This window comes from Enhydra lutris, unplaced genomic scaffold, assembly GCF_002288905.1.
Source record: "Enhydra lutris kenyoni isolate GAN:26980312 unplaced genomic scaffold, ASM228890v2 scaffoldscaffold8, whole genome shotgun sequence".
Lineage (NCBI taxonomy): Eukaryota > Metazoa > Chordata > Mammalia > Carnivora > Mustelidae > Enhydra > Enhydra lutris.
The window spans coordinates 36626626-36652075 of record NW_019154092.1 but is presented as its reverse complement, the minus strand read 5'-3'; the positions used below and the strand labels follow the sequence as shown (position 1 = coordinate 36652075).

Genomic DNA, 25450 nt, shown 5'->3' with positions numbered 1-25450 from the left:
TGACATTTGAGTAGAAATATTATTAACATTGTTTAAGAAAAGCAGAGCTGGGCAGTAAAGTGGTAAAAATAGATTTTACTCAGGAAATACTGCAATAGGGTAAAGAGAACTTCCTCAGTCTAGAATTGCGCTCAACTCCAAATACAGGGACAAGTGGAAATGTATAGCCAAGGAGCGAGTTGGGGATCGGTGGATGGAAAATCACTAAAGGGCAAGGGGATTCTGGTTGAATAAACTTAATAGGATTCTTGCTGAAGGTAGGTCAAAGTAATCATGGGGGTTGGATATGAGGAACTTGATCAGCTATTAAGGGTGACCATATATCAAATGTGGAGAATTTTCTCCAAACTGACTTAGTAGGACTCCCACTAAAACTTGGCAAAGCAGAGATGAGCATGGGTGCCTGAAGGTCATGGCCTGGTTTAGAAGGAGGCTTCAGAGGAGCCTGATGAAGGTTTGGTCAAGGAGAGCCTTTGTTAGTATGATATAAAAATGAAGGAGAAGGTGAAGGCTGTGCTAGGACACAGGCTAAAGTCATGCTCAGAAGTGGAAAGTCCTTCCTTTCGAAAGTCTGAGAACACAGCGCAACTGGTTGGACAGTGGTGGAATTCAAGCCTGAAGAGATACGATGGACCCATGAAGGACCACATTTCTCTTTATCCTAATAGTTGCTGACATATGAATAACCAGATTTAAAAAAAAAAAAAAGATGACTCTGGTGTCACTATGAAGGTTAATGGAAGGTAGAGGAGATAGCTACATAGAAATTGATTTTGAATCTATGGCAATAGGGATTTAAAATGTAAGATTCTAAACTACAGTAATACCAGAAAGAATTAAGACGTATTTGGAAGATATTTTGGAGGTAAAATGAAAATTCATGGAGACTAGATGGAAGATATGAGAGGGGAAATGTCCAACGACATCTTCAAGATTTTATCCTAGATAACTGATTATCGTAAGATGAATATGAGACTCTTGCCATATAGTGAATAGGTGTATAACTCTTTGCCTTGAGTAGAGTGGAGAATCTCCTCATTTTAGTTCTAAAGTTACCACATCTGAGCTATCTTTGAAGTTTAGTCAATTAACTAGCCACACCAAGTGTTCACTGGGAGGCCAGGCCTCCAAACCAACCTCTGTACTCTATCTGGGAGTAAACCAGCTGGCAGTAAGAGACAGAGGAGAATGCTCTTTTTAAAACTCACAACCAGGGGTGCCTGGGTGGCTCAGTGGGTTAAAGCCTCTGCTTTCAGCGTGGGTCATGATTCCAGGGTCCTGGGATCAAGCCCCGCTCTCCCCGGGCTCTCTGCTCAGAGGAGAGCCTGCTTCCTCCTTTCTCTCTGCCTGCCTCTATGCCTATGTGTAATCTCTGTCAAATAAATAAATAAAATCTTAAAAAAAAAACCAAAAAACTCACGAACAATGTTTTCCAAATTCTCCTTGATATCTACTTAATAAACATATTGCTTTCAGTTTGTTTACCTGAAATATTCTAACTCCTAAAGCCCCCTGTAAGAAATGTTCATTTGTATTTCAAAAATTTACCCTAAACTGTCAAGTTGAGTAATACATTCATATGGAGACTTCCCTTGTCAATGCAAAGACAGGAAGTAAACACTATCAAAGTGTAAACAGAAATTCTTTTTTCACTAGGTCAGGTTCTGTTTCTTTGTGTTTCTCAGCAAGGTTGGACTAGTGCCCTGTACAGGTTTGTTGAATTTAACTGTCTTCTCTGTTTTAAACATTGGCTGAAGCATGAACACATTGTTAAAGGAAACCAGAGCTGGACAGTGAAAAGGTTAAAATAGATTTTATTTGCAGTAAGGTAAAAAAGAATTCATTATAGAACTGGGCTCAACAGGAAATACAACAAGGAAAAGTGGGTATTTATAGGCAAGGAGTGCTATGGGCATTGGGAGATGGAAAATTACTAACAGGAGCCATCAGGAGTAAGGGAATTCTTGCCAAACAGACTTCAAGGGATTCTTGCTGAATGCAGGCCAGGAGATGAGATAACAAGGATGAGAGATTCCCACCAACATGACTTAGCAGGATTCTTGCTACCGCTGGACTACGCAGGTCTAGCAAGGGCAGGGACCTAGGTCAGATTTTAGTTGAGAGGAAGACTCAGGAGAGGCTAACTAAAGTGATCAGGGAGTCTTTGTCTCACACACACACACACAGAGGGAGGGAGAAAAGGAAGAGATCTACTATGCATGAATTCCTTTTACAAGTTTTGTTGCCTTACTTCAGCATTCCATTTATCTCCTAATAATGGTTATTTATATGAAGAAACTATAATAGAAACATTATAAATATCTCATAAAATTATTGATTTGAAAAGAATATGGAGAATTTGGAGGAAATACCCCCAAAAAGTAATGAAAATTAATAAAGGTACCTAAATAACATGGATCAGGCAAAATAAAAGTAACAAATAATTTTAACTAAAAAGCTAAGTGTAAAAACTCATATAATCACGTACCTTAATAAATAATAGAGACCTCAGAGATTATCTCCTTATTTTCAAGGTGAAGAAGGTAAGTAATTCCCAGAATATGTATAGGACCTTTAGCGAAAAGTTCTTCTCAACCAATACCAACTGTTACACCAAAGCAAACCAAGAAGGATCCTATAGCTATTTTATATTTTCATTATGTTAAGACTTCTTATTTTCACTACAATGCAATTTTTATTAAAATACACCAAAATTTTTGACATATTTATTCCAGAGAAGTATCTGACATTATTTTCCTTCTTTATAACACTTTTTCTCCCCTAGAACTTTCTCCAACATTTGGTGGTTCATGTTGCATAATTAAGCTAGTCACTCTGAGAAATAAGTCACTAGATCTTATTAAAAGACCAATGGACTACATTGGAGAATAACTTATTGGTGAATCAATGAATTTTTATTAAATTGAATTTATTTTTTTTTCCAGCAATGACAATGCAGTTTATTAGTCACCAGTTTCCTGATTATCATGACCCCACTATTGGTGAGTATAAGCCCCTTTTCTCCTTTAGCCCATAAAAAGGCACTCTAAATAAGTGGCTGACAAATACTGTTGATGTCTATGGAGAATAAGAAATATATTTTATTATGACGCAGTACACATACACATAAATATAGAATATATAAGCCACTACAACACAAGCTTCAAGAAATAATATTTGTCCTTACTTCTTGTTGTGCACTCTCGTATTTTCCATTCTACTCTATTTCTTCCTGATAAATGATGTTTGGAATACATTAAGTTGATTTCAGGATCCACTAATGCACATCTACCTGTTTTTGAAAAGCTCTGCTCTGGATAATATAAATGATGTGATTGTATGCTTATTTGGTCATTTGTTCATTCAGTGTCTGGATCCAGTGTCTGGATCTTCTATGGCAGAATTAGTTAACCTTGTTAATGGTACATTTGGAAAAGACTTCAGATATAGATAAAATTTTGTTCACTATTCTCATCTGGTAGATGAGGAAACTGAGATTCAAAGAGTCGAAGTATTGTTAGAGCCAAAAATCCAGCCATGCTTCATTCTTCCTATATGATTTTCTTTTTATTGTACTAAATGCAAAACCACTGCAATTGGGAACAAGTTTTCTTCCTCTATCAAAGCAGAAAAGATGTCTTTAACATTGCTTTACTCCTGCAAAGAGCTACTCTGAAGGATCAGTTGGAAATTCTCAGAGTCTGCTATAGCACCCCTTGCCTAGAAACAAATTATCATTGAGGGAAACACGTAGTTCTGAACCTCTCTTGGTTGCCTCATTGCCTGGACTGTGAACAATTTTGACTACACACCTCATTCCTTACATTCTATTCCCTTTGTCTGAGAATCTCCTACCATCACTTCCAACAGGTATGATTCTCTAATTCTTATTTTGCTCATCAGGTGATTTTAATTCAAGGTCCTACTATGTATATAAAATGTTATCTTATATGGTATAGGATATTTGCCTGAAAACCTATGCTGAAATGAGTAAAATGTACCCATTTGAAATGTCCCACGATTCAGCCAGACTTCTTTAAGAGTTGAACCAATTAGTAAGATTTCAATGCAGGAAATTTATGCATTGTTAGTCAGAAAGCACTTCCTCAAGAAGTTGAGTTTTGTTTCTGCAGAGAAAATCACTTTGTAAAGTTTTAGAAGCAATTATCTAAATCCATTTGCCAAATATCTTGCTCCTGGAATGCTGATGACTTTGCATAACCCACTCTGAATTACAGAAGAGGAGAAATCTCTAGGGAAAAGCCCCGACTCTTTTATCTTGTTGGAAAATTCAACAGTACAATATATCATTTATGCTATCACAAATTCACTCTTGTTCATTATTTTTCATCATCGTTTAAGCTTTATATGGGTTCATGTTTGAAAAAGCTACCTTGCTCACCAACCGCTCCCATCTAATGGCTTGAATAGGGCAATATATGTGAATAAATTATAAATGGCTCTTTCAAGAGGAAAAAATGAGAAGAATATGATGATGATTTCTTTAGATTTCCATGAAGTACATCCATCATTTGAAATTAAGCTAACTGGACATTCTGTACTAACAGACAGCTAAAATCATACCTTTATCTGGTTATAAATAAAAAAGGTTTAGAGGAAGAAGTTTGAAAGTGGAGACACAGAGCACTTTATTACTATCAACTCGATTTTCCCATCATTTCATTTCTTGTCTTCTTTAATGAAAATATTGGTTAGTAATTTTCCATTGGTATCCTGTTTGAGGAAGGTAAAAGTCTTAATAATTTACTTTTCATCTGCTCAAGCTATGTAACTATAACTCAGTCTAGCTGATTTAATGACCCCTCAAGAGGAAATTCGTAGTACTACATTTTTTTTTTTAAGATTTGTTTATTTATTTGACAGAGTGAGAGACAGTGAGAGAGGGAACATAAGCTGGGGGAGTGGAAGAGGGAGAAGCAGGCTTCCAGCCCAGCACAGACCCCAGTGCAGGGCTGGATCCCAGGACTCCGGGATCATAACCTGAGCCGAAGGCAGACACTTAACAACTGAGCCACCCAGACACCCTATATTACTACATTTTGAAAATCATATAAATTAGAGAGGAATATGCCTATCAAGGATACTTATTTCACAATTTATATAGGAAATGAATATTTTTTCAATTCTGTGTAGATTTGTTTGTCATTCTACTGACTGGGGTTTTTGAAGAGTTTTTCTCTGAAATGTTTGAAGAATTTGCATGGTTTTATTTTCTTCCTTATGTTCATCTTAAAATTATTTTTCTTTGAAATCTACATCAATTCTGAAAGTTTAGATTCCCTTTTTTTACTGACAAAAATTAGGGATAGTATCTGGTACCAATGAATGTTCTACCCAAGGGAGTAATTGCTTTCCTTACTAACTGACAAAATTTTCAATGTCAGTAACCAATGGGTCTAGCATCTGCAAATTCACAGAGGATACCTATGAACAGGATATGGAAAGGTATTGATTCTATTCTTCCATGAGAAGCCCTCACTCAAAAATTAAATTAAGTTCCTTAATTTAATTTAATTAGGTGCCAAATATGGATAAATTGAAGCTTTAATTTAATCTTTAAAATGAGTATCTCTAAGCATTAGACATTAAGTATGGTTTGATTTTTCCATAGTAAAGTAATTATGGAATAATAAGAAGAAACATTTTGACCAAAGTCCTGATGTTCAACCCTTTGTAATAAACACACATGCTATTTTTTAATTAGCAGTAAATCATTAGAGATAACCATTGCATGTAATTCGATCGCAAAAAAATGTAAATGCCTATTTTTTGCCAAGCAATCTGCTTCTCCTCTAGAAAGAAAAGATTAATATAGCACAGTTCAAGCCCTTAAGGAATTTTCAACTCGAAAAGTATTCAGACAAATACACAGATATTCATGCTACCTATGAAGTCAGTTATTACTATTAAAAAGAAGCAAAGCGCTGAGGAGTTTTCAAAGGATGGAGAGGAAGTTCAGTGATACTCTCTTAAAGTTATATTCACTGTGATTTGGATCACAGTTTCCTGTGTTTTAAAAGCCTGCTTGGGTTTCCTGCTGTCCATTCTAAAATTCAGGATTCTTTGAAGAAAGTTTTCAGAGAAGTCTGGATTTCTCAAAGACTTGAGATATCTGAGAAAATGACCCAGGATGGTTTGTTTTGCCATTTCATTTAAATTTTATTGTAATTTGGGGTGCCTGGATGGCTCAGTAATTAAGTGTCTACCTTCGGCTCAGGTCATGATCCCAGGGTCCTGGGACTGAGTCTGACACTGGCTCCCTGTTCAGCTGGAGACCTGTTTCTTGCATTCCCATTTCCCCTGCTTATGTTCCCTCTCTTACTGTCTCTTTCTCTGTCAAATAAAGAAATAAAATCTCTTAAAATAAATAAATAAATAAATTTTATTGTTACTTGCTCAAAATTAAAAATCTTATTATATATAATTTTAATTTTATATCAATTAGATATCAAGTTGTTGATTTTTTTTTTCTGAAATAGAATATGGTGTTCCTTTCCTCAAAACCAACAATGTAAATATCAGGTTCTCATTTATGGACTGTGTATTTAGTCCAAATTATTTATTGATATATTTCTGTGTTGAGAATTGTTTCCTTTCATGCTTTTATTGATAATCAAATGAAGGCAAACATATGAGCAGAGAAAATCAGATAACTTCACTTGGCAAATTATGGAAGATGGAAACAAGATATAGTATCAAATAGTTGCCAGATATTGCTTATTGCTCTGAATAAGACATTTGATACTGGATGGAAAATTCTAAACCATGAAGGATTTGTGTTCTATCAGTTACAGAGTATCATAACTTTGATCAGGTCATTTACATAATTAGCAATTATCTCTCACTGTCTTCAAAGACTATTGTTTTGGCCTCCTTCTCTGCAAGCCTCTAAAATTTTATCATATATATATTTATCATATATATTTTATCATATATATATATATATCTATATATATATTTAGCACCTGTTCTGTGCCAGGTACCATGCTCTGCATGCTCTACATGGATAAATAGAGATAAAAACACAAGCTGTGCTTCCAAAGCACTCCCAGTTAGGTGGAGAAGATAAATCAGCAAACAAGATCATGCACTGAGTTCATGAAATAGAAAATCACAAGGTGCAGAAGAAGAACAATGTGGGCATATCTCACCTGACCTGAATACATGTAGAGCAACTCTTCTCCATACTGAGTTTTGAAGAGTACATAGGAGTTAGGCAATTGAAGAGGAAGGAAGAATAGACATTCCCAGAAGAGCAAAAAATACCCAAGAAAGACAGTACAGCATATGACTGAGATGGGGGAATGTCTGGAACCAGAAGTCCTAAAGATGAAATAAATGATATAATGTGCAGAGCAGCAAGAGGGACGTAGATTTTCAGGGATCAGGTCTTTAAAGATCTTGTACAACTGATCAAAGTTTTAAATACCTACCGTCTTGTGCTCTTGCCTGAGATAAAAATAAATACTATTGACAGGCCGCTGAAATTTTACATTTAGATAGCTCTAAGGAAGATAAAAGTAAACATGCCCCAACTGTAGCTAATAACTGATTATCCTTAGTAGACTTTTACTTCCTTCAGGATTATTTATAATGGTAAGCCCCTTTATCCATGAGGATATCATGCCAAAAACCCAACAGGAATTCTTGATACCTATCTCAACTTGTCTATATTAATCATTCACTGAACTCTGATGTTGCTGCCTCCTAAAAATATCTTGAACCTGTTGCCATCTCTCCATAACTTCTGTTGCTTCTTATTCTAAGCTACACTCCATTTCCGACTTAGACTTTCTCTTCCATTGTTTTTTTACACAGAATCCAAAAACATCTTCAAAAACACAAATTTGGGGGTGCCTGGGTGGCTCAGTGGGCTAAAGCCTCTGCCTTCAGCTCAGGTCATGATCCCAGGGTCCTGGGATCGAGCCCCACATCAGGCTCTCTGCTCAAGCAGGGAGCCTGCTTCCCCCGCTCTCTTTCTGCCCGCCTCTCTGTCTACTTGTGATCTCTGTCTGTCAAATAAATAAACAAAATATTTAAAACAAACAAACAAACAAAAAACACAAATTTGCTCTTCTTAATAGTTCCCAGTATTGTCAATTATGATAGGATGAAGAATAAAATTCTAAGCATAAAGAGTCTCATGATCTTGCTTCTGTTGCTTACAGACTTGTCACACTCCACCCCCTTTTGGGTTTCAACCACACCTACCTTATTTTAAATTAACAAACTTCCCAAGCCCCTTTCTACCTTGGAACACTTATGCATATATTTTAACCATGAATTCTGTTTACCTCACCACTCTCCATCTCTGCCTGGGTAAGTCATACACTGGTCAAGTTTTAGCTTAAATATTGCCTCCTCAAGAGAACCCCTTTGATTACCCAAAATAAAATATCTTCTATTCAGATACCTTGACTATCACCTTAATATCATTTATTGATAAATAATTAAATAACTTTTTATAATTATTTGTTTAGTTAAGATGTGAAAAGATAGGAACTTCAATACATTATTCAATAATGTTTCCTCAGATGTTAGAGAATGCCAGACATATAGTAGATGCTCAATAAATATTTATTGAATAAAAAATGGATGAATGAATACACTTCTAGAAAAGGATTAATCATTTTTTTATTTTGCTACAGTTAACTTTAGAGTCCTAGGGGGCAATTAGACTAATAGTTAATCAAAAATGCATTAGTGTCTTTATTAGAAATTCATATGTATGTTAATGGTTATTTCTTGATGTAAAATGGTTGCCAGAAGAAAATTTCTTTGAAAAATTAAAAGCACTATGCTAATGTTAATTATCATTTCTTCTGCTTTCTTTCTTTACTCTTTCTCCTCTTCTTCCTCTCCATTCAATGTTAATTTATTAACAAATATTTTTTGGGTAGCCACCATGATTTAGGCATTGTACAAGGCATGGGGGTGAATGGTGCACAAAAATAAGCAGAAATGCATTCTTCATTGAGCTTCCCTGCCTAATTTTATTTCATTATCTATAAGAGTTGATCAGATCTCTTTATCCAGAGTCAAATTATCCTTTTTTTCCCTCCTTGCATTAAGATGACTTAAGGTCATTGTGTAAGTACAGCACACAATTTGATTAGAGGCAACTGACCTTAAGTACCTACCCAATTGTTTCATTGGATTGCTTTTCCTGCAGAAGGAAAACAACAACACAGGAATCAGTTATCACTTTATTAATCTACCTATCCATACATTTATTTAGTTCTCATAGTGTGCAGAAATTCGTATGACCAACAAGTTTCCAGGTATACTCATTTATCCATCTACAAGGAACACATCCTTTTGTAATTGACTCAGCTGTGAATGCTTTTCCTCTCTTGGTGTTTTAGACCTCCAATTTCACTTACAGGCCGTGAATACTGCATAATACACTCCTCTGAAAGATTTATATTCTTTCTGAACAATTGGTAAGGACTGTAACAAGCTCTACAAGAAAAGAATAAAATGTCATACAGAGATGTAAACTTCCTGAATGATTTAGGAAGTTAAAAAAACAAAACAAACAAACAAACAACAACAACAAAAAAACAAGAGTTTCACCTAGGTGGTCAAGTACATCAACAATATGGACAGGTCATTTGTGGGCAGCACCACGTCTAATGATTGTGCTCACACCACAATGTATGAACATGAAAAATATCGATGTGATCGGACCAGTGTAGGAGAAAGGTACCACATTAAGTACGCATTTCTCAGTATCTCTGCTGAAATAAAAATTCCTAAGCTAAGGATTTCAAAGAAAGAGTGTGTTCAGATCACACTGAAATGGCCAGCTCATTGTCTAAAATGTGCACTAACAGAGTCACTTCTTTGTGTCACTAGAAAATCCCTGTTAAAATGTAAATGCTCAGGGGAGTTGTAAAGCCCAGAACCATTAGGAGTCATTTTTACATTAGCATAGATTAATGTGTCCAGTTATTCTAGTGAGCAAACCACAAGGCTATGGTCTATAGAGCAGCACTGAAGGGATAGCATGGAATTTGGAAAAGGGAATGGGAGTATTATTACCAGGTAGCAAAAGTGCCCAAGTATAATTCTTGAAGGAAATTAAGGCTTAAAAAAACTGAAATTGAAGAATTACATTTATTAGTAATCCTGGAGTGCCAAACATGTTAGAATAGTAAGGAAATTACTATGGACTCAGATAGATTAGAAACTGAATTCTGCCTTCACACTGGCCCCTGATTTTCTTTCCGTTCATCCTGTGACACCCTCTTCTTCACTGTTCCAGCCACAATAGTCTTCCTTCAGTTCCTGAAATATTCCAAGCAAGTTCTTCCTGGCTTTTCAGCTTTTGCCAATATGCCGTTGTCTACCTTGAATATCTTTCCTCTGCTTTTCACCTAGAAAGTTCCTTTTCATCCTTTAGGTCTCTGCTTGACTAGCACTTCCCCAGAGAGGTCTTCTTTGCCCACCTTACCTGAATTAACTGCTCAACATGTAAACCCACACACAGCCAACTGCATGTGTAACATACAGATTTATTCTCAACATCAACGCATGGATTTTCTCCTTAATAATATTTATCAAATTCTGCATTTAAAAAGGTGCTATTTTTTGTCTGTCTCTCCATGTGGGATGTAGGCTGAATGATGGTGGGGACCATGTCTGCCTTGTTCACTGTATTTCATACGGAACCTAACACAGCGCATGGTTTACAGGGAATGCTCATAATAATTGTTGAATTAGAGAATGTGTGAGTGCCCTTGGTGTCCTCTTTTTCCCTCTTGCCTAAATTATATTCCATAATCACAGATTTTCAGATCTCTTCCTTCTCTCATGTTTGATGTAGTAAGCTAAGCACTACCCAAGCTAAACCCAAATATTTGCTTGTTCTGAGACTGCATTGGGTCAACTGAGCATGACCGTGGTCCCTCCTCTCACTTTAAGTGTATTATCTCAAATGGACTTTGAGTTAAGCCCAGCAAATTCATTCAGGTCATTGTCTATTCATTCTCTCACTCTTGGTGGTAGACCAGTAACTTCTCCCCTCTTCGCACTCTCCCAATGATCTTGCTTGTTTCTTTACTGAGAAAAATTGAAGCAATCAGAAGATAAATTTCCAAAGAATCTCATCCTGAAGAATCTTCCAAAGCTACCCAGCTTTCCACACCCATACTTGGTCCTCCTACTAATTTTGTTACTTAACTATTACTTAGATGAACTATCCATACTCCTATATAAGCCAGTACCACACTTTCCAGTCAGTAGATCCCATTCTCCCTTTCTGCTGAAGAATCCTGCCCAAACAATTTTTTTTCTCTTTTATGAAACATTTCTGATCATCCTAAAAACATGCTGCTATTTCATGCATCCTAATTATAAAAAATAATTAAATTCTTGACTGATCTTTTCTCTACCACTTTCTGCCTCATTTTCCCACTGCCTTGGCTGGAAAGCCCCTCAAAGAGTTGTTTGTACCACCAGTTTTAATTCCCCTTCTCTTTATTTTCTTCAATCAACTCTTGCCAGATTCTCAATCCTATCACTCCACTGAAATTGCTTTTATCAAGGTCACTTTGACTCTATAGGGGCTAATCCCATGGTTGATTTTCATTCTATCCATTTTGATCTACCAGCAGCATTTGATATGCTCGACCACTCTCAGATTTCATCTACTTTTTTTTTTTTTTTTTCCACCTAACATACACTTTTGGTTTTCCTCTAACTACTATGTCAGCTTCTCTGAATCTTGGCCTGGCTCTGGCTCATCTTCTTCTCCTGGATAGTGGAGTGACCCTAAGACTCAGTGCTTGTCTTGTTACTGTCTCTGTCCATGTATTCTTCCTTAATTCGCTTTAATGTCATGGCCTTGAATGTTATTTATATGCCACAACTCAAAAATGTGTATCTCCACCTCCTATTTCTTCCCTGAATTCCATACTTGAATATCTAGCTCCTTTCTCAACTCTGCCATTTGGATGCCTAATAGATATCCCAAAGTACCCTGTCCAAAACTAATTTCTTTTTTTTTTTTCCACAAAAAAGAACTTGTCTATATAAAGCCTTTCTCATCTCTATGGCAATCCCCATCCTTCAAGGTGATCATGCCTAAAACTTTTCAATCTTCCTTGAACCCTTTCTTTGTCTGTACAACACACCCTCAGGAAATACTGTGGGATTTACTCTCAAAATGCATCCCAAACCTGCTTGTTTCTCACTACTGTACTGCAACTATCATGATATGCACCAACAGTCTCCAGGCTGGATTATTACTCTGGCGTCTAAGAGGTCTCTCTGCTTTTACTTTTCCTGCTCCCCCGTCTATTTTCACCACAGCAGACAGGATGATCTTTAAAAAAAAAATATATGATCTACATTATTATGTCACTCTGTTCAAAACCCTTCAGTAGTTCCCTATTTCACTCAGAGGAAAATCTAACATATTGACAAAGGCCTAAAAAGTCCCAAGAAACAACATACCTTGTCCCTCTGACTTTATTTCTTACTATTCCTCCTCATTCATTTGATTTTGGCCACATGGATCCCTTTGTTGTTTCTGGAACATGCCAGATAATTTCTCCTCTTGGCCTCTTTGCCCTTGATTTTTCCCTTTCTGGGAACGTTCCTTCCTGGATATTCACAGAGCTAACCTCATTACCTACTTCAGGTCTTTCCTTTGGGTTCAGATTCCTCTTCTCAGTCAGGCTTGTACTAACCACTGTCAGAACTCCTGATTATACTCACTCTTCTCTGTTTTTCTCACAGCATATATTATCTTTTAATTCACTATATAGTTACATTTGTATTCCTTAGCTAGAACATAAACTGATTTGCTCACAAAAGTCTCCTGAGAATCTAGATCAGTGCCTGGTTCATAGCAGCTGATCAATAAATTGAATGAATGAATGCTTAAAGGACTTACTGACCTTTCAACCTTGAATAAATTAGCATATGTTGCTGACCTTTCCTCATCTCTAAAAATGAGGTGATGACACTATTTCTCATAACTGTTCTGTAAGATAATATAGATATGACTGCTTCACACTCTGTTCAAGACAAAATGAATATTATAATTTCCTTGGCAGGAGTCAATTGAACTGTAAGATAAAAATGGTAATAAGGAAAGCTGTCAGGAAAAGACCACCTAGATTTTGTGCTCTTTTTTGAAGGCCCAGAGAATCCATTCCAGAAAGATGGCAAAGTAACCAGAATGACAATTTATTAACTTACAGTGATGTTACTGTCACTGTGACTGGAATTACTCAAAGCATGTATGATTATGGACATTTTTCCTGTGGCCAAACTACATAAAGGAGAACAAATCATAATTACAAATTCCTGATTCAATTTGCCATGTAAAATCTCAATCAAAAAAACTAGATATGAGCAGCATATCATCTCCATGATGGCTATCTTACTTACATGGAAATATAAAAGTTGCCTGTTGGGCATTGAATCTGTCCAAAGGGAGTTAATAGAACTGGAAGTTTAATGATGTCAGGCTAAGAACAAGGGAACACATCCACCAGAACCATATTGGTTTGAGCTGTAGCCTATGGTACCTCCTTCTTGGCTCCAGAGTAGACTAAACTTGGATCATTCCTGGAAATAATTGAAATCCCCTTCTGAATGAGACAGTTATTGTTTATATAAGTTAACATTTTTTTTTCTGTTGAGGTCTGTGGGTTAGTAGTATTTCTAACTATTTTAGGTTGTGTTGCCTACTAATATTCTCACTTCTGTCCATTCATTCTTTAACAAATAATAAGCACTTATATTGTGTACTGGGCATTCTTTTTGGACCTGAGCCATAGCCATGGGCAAAACCAAGTTTCCATGCTCATGGAGACTACAGTTCAGTAGAGCAGACAGATCACACAAACTTACAAAGGAATTCATAATGTCAGGAAGATAATTTGGGAGTGTATTTTATTTGAGTGTAATCACACATGTTTATTGATTGGCAGTCACTTCCAGGTATAGTCAAGTTCTTGCGAGCTCACTTGGTATGGCACCCAGAAATACTCTTTCCTCTTTAAGAAAAACACTGATCAAATTTTGAGTATGAAATTAGGAATAGGCCTTTGGAAGGGACCTCTGCAAGTGAGTAGCCCTGAAGCTTCAGTTTTCTTTATTTATGTCACAGTCTCTTGGCCTGAACCAAGTGTTATCACTTTGACAAATTTTACAAAACTACTTGACATTGTGCTCACATTGCTGGGCCATGTTCCTACCAAAGCTTAAAGAGGTTGAAAGAACAGAGAGGTGGGTGAGGAGAATGTTCACTCTGGCACAAACTGAGAAACAGTGTAGCAACTACAACTCTGGACTGTGTGTGTGTGTGTGTGTGTGTGTGTGTGTGTGTGTGTGTGTGTTTGCAAAGAGAATGATCTTCCTTTAGTTACCCAAATTAATAATATTATTGATTCATTGTAAATAAGGTGAACCTTCTACACCTAAAGGCCAGTCATACCACCTCATATATGAAGTGCTAATGGATCTGGCTTTAAATACCATGTGATTCCCAGGTGTTTGACCCAGGGAAGATCCTTACATTCCTACGTTGGACTCTGTTTCTTCACCTGAAGAATGAAAATAATAATCATCCCTACATAAAGTTGCTATGAGGATTAGTTGAGATAAGAGATGTGAACTGTCTAGCATAGAACGTAGCATACTGTAATCATCCCATAAACCTAAGTACTGCTAGCACTTAAATAAGTAAATCTTAGTATTAAGTACTGCTGTTGGAGGAGGTCATCGAGAGGACACGACCTCTGGTTAACCTGAAAACTCACCTGGGGCAAGAGGGGGCTCCTCACCCCTCTTCTTGGAATGTTTCATCCACCATTCCTACAGCTGGAGACATTTCAAGCATTCAGCCTTGAGAGAGAAATGTATTATTGACCCCATCTGGTTGGTACATGTGAATGAGCCCAGTTAAGGCTACTATATAAACTCTCAAGACGTTGACGGGGAGGTGCAGAGCCACTCATCTTGCAGCAGCCCAACTTTGGTCTTGGTAAGTTCCTTTGCTTGTTAAAATTGCCACCTACAAATCTGGAATACTCTGACTCTTTCGTCGGTTTCTCCATGTCCTTCACTGACAGGGGTCATTTTTAGAACTAACAATTTGATCTCCAGCCAGGAGATCAAAGGAATGGGTTTTAGGAAAAGGGAAGACCTGGGGGAAATCCCAAATTGGCTATTGATGGCTATGTGTGTGTGTGGGCGGGGCGGGGGGGGGGGGGGGGGGGGGGGGGGGCGGGGAGAATGGCTGTCCATAAGCATTATGTGGATAGATGTATATAGGGATGCCTCCCAAACACCAGCTGCTTTAATGCTCTTGTTTGAAGAACGGTGCATAGTGCACTGTGGCAAAGAAGGGAAATGCATGGCTGTGCAGTGGGATGGCCTGTTTCGTGGGCACTTTTGTTAGCTACTGATGCCTGGCTAGAGGACGAAGCTATAGCTCAAAGTTTGGTAGGAGAGCTAAGATCAGAGGAGGATGTGGGTTTGTTACTACTCTGCTAGCCTCAGGCTGGCGGGTAAGATGGGAGAGCAGGAGAATAATGTGGAGACCTTAGAGTGCCATTTTGCAAAGCTAGGAGGCACAAACTATGGCAGATTAAGGTTTTAGAGCTTGTGACAAAGACTGATTGAATCTAAGAGGTTGACTCCCTGGGGAAATGAGGAACACAAAGGAGAGAACATTCTTGTGATTAACAAAAACAGATGAAGAGTTCCATGCAGTCTGACCCACTCATACAAAGAAAAACTTTAATAATTATCTTAAACTTCAGATAATAGAGAAATATACCCATGCTCTTCTAGGAGGAAAAAAAAAAAAGCACAAACCTTGAGTTCTTTTATCTGTTCATTTAAGAAGTAAAAATCCTCCTGGTTGAAATACAGACACCCCAGGAGATAACTAAAACTGCCCAAAATTGCTTGAGACTAAAGGGGAAGAGATGGGGAGGAAAAGGGGAGGCAGAGGCTTTTAAAATAAACGAATACAGAACTCGTTGGCCCCAAATCTAGTCCATAACTATGTTATATAACAACAATGTTCTTATTACTATCGATACAGTTGTGAGATAGTACTATAACCATGGAAACTTCTAGTTAACCATCTGTGATGACTATATTCAGCTGATTAAAATGATCTGTGGTCAACCTAAGCAATGAGACCTGCACCAGTTCTTTCATTCGTGTACATCCAGATGCTCTTGAGGAAAATCATGTGCCTATAACAGAAACATCTCTCAATATTTCTTTTGCTTACTCCATGGTTATAAGAAGTGGAAACTTAGTATGAAATCAAGTGACCTGTATTAATACTGTCTTTTTTCCAGAAGTTTTTTTTTTAATTTTCTTTAAAGATTTTATTTATATTAGAGAGAGAGAGAGATCACAAGTAGGCAGAGAGAGAGGGGGGAAGCAGACTACCTGCTAAGCAGAGAGCCCAATGCGGGGCTTGATCCCAGGACCCTGAGATCATGACCTGGGCAGAAGGCAGAGGCTTAACCCACTGAGCCACCCAGATGCCCCCAGAAGTTTATTTTTAAAGATCTCGTTAGTATTGTTAGCTCCTAATAAGCACACTTCCATAAACAATTATAATATAAAAGGGGCACCTGGTTGGCTAAGTCAGCTAAGCATCTGCCCTTGGCTTAGGTCATGATCCCAGGGTCCCTTGTCTCCCTGTTCATCAGGAAGTTTGCTTCTCCCTCTCTTTCCTTCTGCCCCTCCCCCCTGCTCTTTGGCTCTCTTTCAAGTAAATAAATGGAATCTTCAAAAAAAGAAAAAAATACTCCTATTGGTATGACCTGAAAATTGACTGATGGCTGATGGTAGCAACTTGTGATTGAAAAAATTATTTTAAGCATCTTAGAAGAGCTAACACAACTCAATCTTATCTCTCCCAATTCATGCAATTAAAAAACAAAAAGATGGCAAGTGTAAAATATTCTCAGAAAAACTTTCAGAAGTGTAGTCTACCTCTTGGTAGGTTTTTCCAATTTTTTAGTGCTGTGTTTAGTGATTTGTAGAACTAGAAGTCAAATTTACATTTGACCCCAAAGTCAGAACGTTTAAACTGTTGTCTCCCAATTTATGCTCTCTTCAAAGAGAATCTTTATTATAGCCATGGCTGATTCTACTTGAGGCTTTTAATTTAACTAGTATAATTTTAACTACTATGTTAAGCTGATTCCTGGAGAATAAAGAGGTCAACACTTTGACATTTCACATCGGAGGTGTCCATATTAGCATGTATTTACTCAGCATGAAATGAGGACATGGCAAGAGACCTTTAGAAATACTTGGTTTGTTGGATTCATGTAGAATATCAGGTTGAACATGTTCTACATCTGTTCATGTTCTACAATTTTCTCTGATTAAAGGCTGCCTCATAGTGTGCATCCTCACTAGGACAAAGATACTAACTCTTTTAACATGGAATGTTTCCCTGACTCAGCAATTTAAGCTGGGGTGTGTGTGTGTGTGTGTGTGTGTGTGTGTGTGTGTCACACACACACACACACACACACACACACACACACAACCTTCTTTGATAACTTCATGTCACAGTATGTCCTGCACAGATAGAAACTGTCTGCTGGGAAGGGACTAGACAAGATGTCAGAAGCAAAGAGACCAGATTAGTTCTATTTCAAAGTGAGTCTTTGTTTTCTTAGTGGCAGACATTATTTTACAGACTTTTCTTTAAAAAAGAAACAACTGTTTTGAAGCAAAAATTAGCTATGTGGAAAATCAGTTTGAAAACTGTAGGGTACCACACCAATGGAAGCAACTGTTTTTATAATGGACCATTTTAACTTCTTTGTGTTACTGGTCATGTGAAATGACAGGAATCAGTTTTCCAGACATACATTCTATGAAGCTCCCATGTATTTGCTGAGTTGTTAAAGAGTTAGAATCCAGCCTGCCATAAGGGAAAGTGACTCCTCGTATGCTTTCTTGGCTATCTGAATAATCCATGTATTTAAAAAAAAATGCTCATTGTTTTTATTTAGAAGCTAGATAGTAGCACTTTAAAAAAAAAAAAAAAATCCATGTTCCTTTTTCTAAGGTCCTATATGTCCTGCATCTAGGAATAGTGAAACTTTTATCAGAATTAAGTTAACTAAAGAAAACTGCTCAGCAATGGGTATGTGGGGGCACAATAGACTAAGAAAGGCAAGGGCTCCAATGACCAGCATGTGGTCAGTGGCACAGTTACCTGACACTTCCACATATTCTCCCATCTATGTTAATTTTTTAATTGTATATTTCCAGTAAGCTTCTCCTTTGTCCTCTTTGCTATCACCCTTTTGAGAGCTGTCTATGCTAGCTGTTTCCACTTTGTAAATTCCTATTAGCTCTTCCAGCTAATTTGAAGAACCTGGCTTCGACAACTAATATTTGCCCAGGGTGGGGGAAACACCAAGTCCTAATCATGCTCTAAATCCAAAAAACATTTGGTCATCTGTTTACTCATCTTCTAAGGAGTAACCAATGCTGTTGATGATGACCTCGGGAAACTTCAGTTTTCTTCAACGTCCTAATCTTCTGGTTCTTATTTTCAGGCAATGCTCTGCTGCTTTTGAAAGCTCCTTCCTAGACCATCTCACCCATTATCATGGTATTTATTAGTATTGATATGTCTCTGATGTCCAAATTTGGATACTCAACATACATACATATATATATGTATATATGTATATATATATGTATGTATATATATATAACTATATCCAACTTATTTCCTGACCTCTAGACCTGCACATAAAGCTGCTAGCTTGACCTTTCTATTGGGATGTCCTGATGTATCTTAGTTTTGACCTTTTTCAGGTTAAACTCATGATCTGTCCTCTATCAAAATTGTTCTTGCAGTGTTTTATGTCCATGAATGACACTGCTATCCATCTAGTAATTCAAACTCCAAAACTAGGAGTGGTCCTCCTTGCCTCTTCTTACTCCTCATAGCCGTATTATCAGTGAGCTAGCGTATTTTCACTATCATTAAGTCTACAGCTCCTCTCTCAAATTACTGTAACTGCTTTCTCCGTGCAGGCACTGTATCCATTCAGGCCACGCTCCAGCTTTTCTTTATCCCCACCCTGTAGCTAAAATAAAAGGGGGAAAATTTGTAATTGTATAATAGCATGTATCTGTATTAGCTTATTTTACATTATCTATATATTCTTTCTCTATTATATATATGTATATTATATATATATATATATATATACATATAATTATATAATACATAGAATTTTAACCATCCACTTGGAATATCTCCTTGACTCCAGAGATAATGATTAGCATTGGTTAGGAAACTTGCTATGTCTTCACTAATTGCAGATTTAGAGAAAAGATATAATATTGCTTTTTAGGTCTTTTCATGTTTATATATTTTTTCAAGATTATATTTGTCAGAGAGCACAAGCAGGGGGAGCTGCATGTAGAGGGAGAAGCAGGCTCCCTGCTGAGCAAGGAGCCCAATGTGGGACTTAATCCCAGGACCCTGGGTGAAGGCAGGTGTTTAACCAACTCAGCCACCCAGGTGCCCCATCATAGTCTTTTTTTTTTTTTTTAAGATTTTATTTATACATTTGACAGACAGAGATCACAAGTAGGCAGAGAGGCAGGTAGAGAGAGGAGGAAGCAGGCTCCCTGGTGAGCAGAGAGCCCGATGCGGGGCTCGATCCCAGCACCCTGGGATCATGACCTGAGCTGAAGGCAAAGGCTTTAACCCACTGAGTCACCCAGATGCCCCCCCATCATAGTCTTTTTGATACACAATTATGGATGATGAAATTATAGTTATTTCTTTTTTTTTATAAACATATAATATATTTTTATCCCCAGGGATACAGGTCTGTGAGTCGCCAGGTTTACACACTTCATAGCACTCACCATAGCACATACCCTCCCCAATGTCCATAACCATACCCCCCTCTCCCAACCCCCCTCCCCCCATCAAGGGAAAAATTTTAGCCACTTCCTAAAGATAGACAACTTATTTCTAATTTCTCTCCTATATAAACAATAATGCAATAAACCCCTTCCTTGGGCACACATGTGTTTCTGTAGCCTACATACTCATTTATAGAAATTGCTAGGTCATAATGTATATGAATTTTACATTTTTTTTAAGATTTTTATTTATTTATTTGACAGAGATCACAATAGGCAGAGAGTCAGGCAGAGAGAGAGGAGGAAGCAGGCTCCCTGCTGAGCAGAGAGCCCAATGCGAGGCTTGATCCCAGGACCCTGGGATCATGACCTGAGCCGAAGGCAGAGGCTTTAACCCACTGAGCCACCCAGGCACCCAATGAATTTTACATTTTAAAGAAAATTACAAAATTACTCTTGGAGAAGGCATATTAAATCCCATGATGGTGTATGTCAGTTCTTAATTTTAATAGCTTCCCCAATACTTCAAATACACTTTTCACTTTTGGACAAATGAATAAAATATATCATTATTTTCAGTAACTTGACACTTTTTTTTTTTCCAATTCAAAGCATAACCTACACACAAAGCCCCAATCACTCATTTATCTCACAGTAGCCACTCATATGTCCCACAGAGCTAAGATGGCATACAGTCAGCATTTTGGAAATGCCATCATTCCACTTCCAATAACTTCCCTCTCTAGAATCTAAAATTTGTCCTTCGTTTTCTCAAGTCTTGAATACAAGCAAACACCCCAAACACTTGACTTGATTTTGACCATTTTGTAATCCTTCCACAAATGGAATTGTATAGTCTGTGTTATTTTGCACCCAGCTTCTTAACAGACAACATTTTCTGTGAAATTCATACTTGTTATTACATATAGCTATAAAAATTATTTTTGCTTCTTTGGTATGGCCCTGTATAGATTCCCAAATGTTCTATTGCTATTTACATATTTAGTCTATATGAGAGTTTTCACTTTTTAATAGAATAGTCTGGTCCATTCACTTTTCTGAATTTAGTGGTATATTTAGATACATTCCTGCTGCCCTATTTTGTTTTCTATTCACTGTTTTTTTTTTTTTCCCTTTGCTTTCATTCTCACTTTTCCTGCCTTTTCAAGTATTACTCATTTTAATCCACTGAGTGTCTCTTTCTCTGCAAAGTTAGGGATTATAATTCTTAAAACTAGATTTCTAAATGTTTAAATCAGGAATAAAGGTTTCCACCATAAAATCTTCAAATCTGATCATAACTTCATATACATTCACACAATACAGATACACATACATCTATATACATATACATGCCCTTCTTCTGAAGATTCTTCAATGACTGTATTAGTCACTTTGGGCTGCTAGAACAAATTACCACCAACTAGGTGGCTTTAAATAATAGACACATTTCTGGAATCTGGGCATCTGAGATCAAGGTGCCAGTATAGTCAGTTTCTTGGTAAATGCTTTCTTCCTGGTTTATAGGTGGCCATTTTTTGCTGTGTCCTCACATTGTAGAAAGAGAGCTAGCCCCCTGACCCCTTCTAACAAGGGCACTGATGCCCTTCATGAGGGATATACCCTCATACCTATTACCTCCAAAAAACAATTAAATACTTCTAAATACCATCACATTGGGGTTTAGGGGTTCAACATATGAATTTGGGGAGACCCTAACATTTGGTTTATCCTAATGACTCTTCTTGGCAATTAGGAGAATTAATCCTTATAATCCGTAGGTGGGCTACTCTTTGTTAACCTTTTAAGCCTTCTTGGGTTTCACTCTCTCCCCTTTCTCTTTGCCTTTAAATACTACTACCTATTTGTACTAAATCCAGTGCCTTTCTTCCATGCATAGTCCTTCACAAAGTGATCTAGGTGATTAAAATGTTATGCCTAGCTCCACCTCCACATTTACCCCAATTGTCAGTTTTCTTAGTTAACATGTGCAAGTATCACCTCTTCAGGGGTAAGTTGCCCCCCATCCCTTCACCATGAGATACCATGTTTTCATGAATGTAACCGTTAATTTCATGATAACCTTTGCCTTTGAAATCCCAGAGCCTTGCCCAATAATGGAACTTTGAAGAAATTCTCTTTGTACTTGTGGACTCCATTTAGATCTCTTTAGTCCACAAGAGAAGCTTAGCGACTCAATTATGGCAGCATTTCATATATCCAGCCTAGAGCTAATGAACCTTAAACCAAAAAGAACCCTATATATGAAAGGTATTCAACAGAGATATCTTGGATCCCTTATCAAAGCCCATGTACCTTTTCCTTTATGCATCCACAGTTGTACTGCACTTACCTAGTTTCCTAAACCATTGCATTAGGTACCAGAAATTTCAGTGGAGTAATAAACAGATCATACTGATAGTCACTGTTGTAGTACTAAAGTCCTAGACATGAAAGACCCAATGAGCCAAAACAAAAAACAAAAAACAAAAAACAAACAAACAACCCAATGCTTGGGGTCCATATAATGCAGAACAAAGCAGTTATATTACAGGAATGTTTTTAAAAAATTGGCAGTATAACAAATATCCCTGCTGTCTTGGCCCCAAGTGATTGCATGTTCTTCTGTTGTAGTTGTATTTTCTTTTCCTGAGTTCATCTACAAGGACTGGGAGCAATGAACTTTGTCAGTAGATAATGAAAGTTTAACATTCTTTCCACTGGGAATCAAATTGTGAGAGCAGTAATTCTTAGTCCTGGTCCCCAGACACTATAATATCACTAAATCCCACTAGGAAAAGTGAAAATGACACATACTTATATCCATTACACACATGCACATGAGCTATATCACATGTTCAATTTGCTCTTAAAACAACTGATTGATCATAACAGAGTAATAGTTTGTAATCAAAAGTACCAGAATCAGTGATTCACATGTTTCCTTCAAATTTCTTACTTAGAATAGCCACCATTTTAATGATGTTGTAATCTTGGAAAACAGGATTATTGTACAGTGTACTCACATGTGCATAGAAATGTTCATTTTCAACGGGGATCGGATATCTGGAAAAACTTTAGGTGATTGGTTTGGAAAAGTGCATTTTATATACAAAAGGTATGCTAATGACTTTTCTCTTTCATATGGCTTACTACCAAGTCCCATTGGAATTTATGTGATAGAGGAACTAAAATATTTATAAAATCAGTTTTGATAAATTTGTAGCACCTCTCCGTGATGGATTCCTTTTTCCTCCCCAAATTATCTGTTTTAACTTAATCTTTTGGGACCAAAATCTCTTCAATTACAAAATATGGTTAATATATATCTACCTTATCCGAACATAAGGGTATGATAAACATAGTATATGATTTAATAAACCATCAAAAGTCCTGATTTAAAAATAAAATAATCTCTATAATCATATCCTGTAAATATATGTTCTTATCTATATATAAACATATATTATGCTTAATTATCCTTAACATGGAGTATAAAAAGTAAAACCAAAAAGTCAAGAGTGGGGGGAAAAGAAATACTAGAATAAAGTTACAACCATTTGTGTTTCCATAAGCTTAACTGAAAACTAAATTTATTTTTCTTGTATGCTCAGAAATATGATACACAAATCTCCCAAAATAAATGATTGGTACTATATTTTAAATAAGACTACTCTCTTGTACATCAGTTTGAGTTTAGAATGCATTTCAGGAGAGGTCACATACAGATATTACTTTTCCATTTGAAAAACACTAATTTCGATTTATAGAAGCAAAGAAAAAAAAACATAGAAAAGGCAATAAGGTATTTTTCCACTGCTTGGCAATCCAGTAAATTTTAAACAAATAGTTTTGACCTTTACAGAATAACACTCAGTCCCCAGTAATTTATACTTCAGGGTCACACCGTATATAAAAGAAATGAGATGAGTGCCAAAGAACATTAAATTTTAATATTAACCCTTTCACAACTGGTGTTGCTCACAGCTCTACTCTTTTTTATTTATTTATTTGACAGAGAGAGACAGTGAGAGAGGGAACACAAGCAGGGGGAGTGGTAGAGGGAGAAGCAGGCTTCCCGTAGAGCAGGGAGCCCGATGCGGGGCTCAATCCCAGGACCCCAAGATCATGACCCGAGCAGAAGGCAGATGTTTATTGACTGAGCCACCCAGGTGCCCCTCTACTCTTTTTAATGTTACCCAAGGTTATGCACTGAGTTAAGCAGACTTAAGGATAGCCACTGGAGTAATATCTGAGATCCCAGCAAGCTCTTCTGACCCTAATATCTTACCATGTATAACTTAGTCTTTGACATAATATCAAAATATTGATGATGTCTATTAAAAGTGCAATTGACCCTTGAATAATGTGCATCTGAATAGCATGAGTCCACTTGTATGGGGGTTTTTTTCTAATAAGTCAAAAAATTTTTCTGGAGATTTGTAACTGTTTGAGAACTGCAGATAAAGCACATAGCCTAGAAATAACAAAAATAACAAATTATATATAAAAAAAACCCTACAAAATATGTATTGTAAGAATACTGTATATATTACATATAAAACGCATTTTTAAAAAATTTTTTAAAGATTCTATTTATTTACCAGATAGAGTGCACAACACATAAGCCAGGGGAGAGGCAGGCAGAGGGAGAAGCAGGTTCCCTGCTGAGCAAGGTGCCTGATGTGGGGCTTGATCTTGGAACCCTGGAATCACGACCTGACCTGAAGGTGGATGCTTGACTGACTGAGCCACCCAGGCATCCCTAAAATGTACCTTTTTAAAGATTTTGTTTTTAAATAATTTCTACCCCCAACATGGGGTTTGAACTCACAATGCTAAGATGAAGAGTTGCACGCTCTACTGACAGAGCCAGCCAGGCACCCCTAACATAAAAAGTATTAAACAACTGTTATTGGTAAGGTCAACTGGTTATTAGTTTTGGGGGAGAATTAAAGTTCTCAGCCAGTTTTCAATTATACAGCGGGGGGTTAGTTGGTGTCCCTTACCCCTGTGTTGTTCCAAGGTCAATATCTATGAAACCATTAACACTATTGAATATTTCAAAGAAATGGAATTTGTAATTGTTCAGAAGTTGCAGAAAGCAAAAAGGATCTCTCGGAGGTAGTGAAGTTTCCAAGTGGTAGGAACACATAAAACTGGGGCTAAGCCTGAAATAACTAAAGGATTAGTAGAAGGAAGGAGTATGTATGGAAGTGAGGTGGAGAGTGAACAGATAGAAGGATCAAATTCCTATCAGTGGTGCTTAATGTGAATTTCTTCAGTTAGGCCTAGGAATAGTTCATTTTCAGGATAGAAATGATTTGCTGGATTTTAATTTCTGTTCTCTTTACCAAAGTCCTCCTAAATCTAAATTTGAACTAAAACAGAAGTGGGGAAAGATGGTGATTTATGCTAGAGATTACAATTCCCCTGGCCCCTCTGATTGTTCTCTCGCCCGACTCGGGTCTGTCATCTTCCATCCAGCAGCCCGAGAGGCTTCTCCATCCCTTGCTTTGTATTGAAT

The 25450-nt window shown here is 37.1% G+C and overlaps 1 protein-coding gene across 2 annotated transcripts in view; it reads left to right on the top strand.

Moving 5' to 3' along the window:
• Positions 1-25450, top strand: part of LOC111142616 (Ras like without CAAX 2) — a 387413-nt gene that overhangs the window by 72606 nt on the left and 289357 nt on the right. For both annotated transcript variants that reach the window (XM_022495923.1, XM_022495924.1), the window contains exon 2: positions 2946-3002. In XM_022495923.1, the coding sequence (XP_022351631.1) occupies positions 2946-3002 (57 nt within the window). The remainder of the gene's footprint in view (positions 1-2945; positions 3003-25450) is intronic.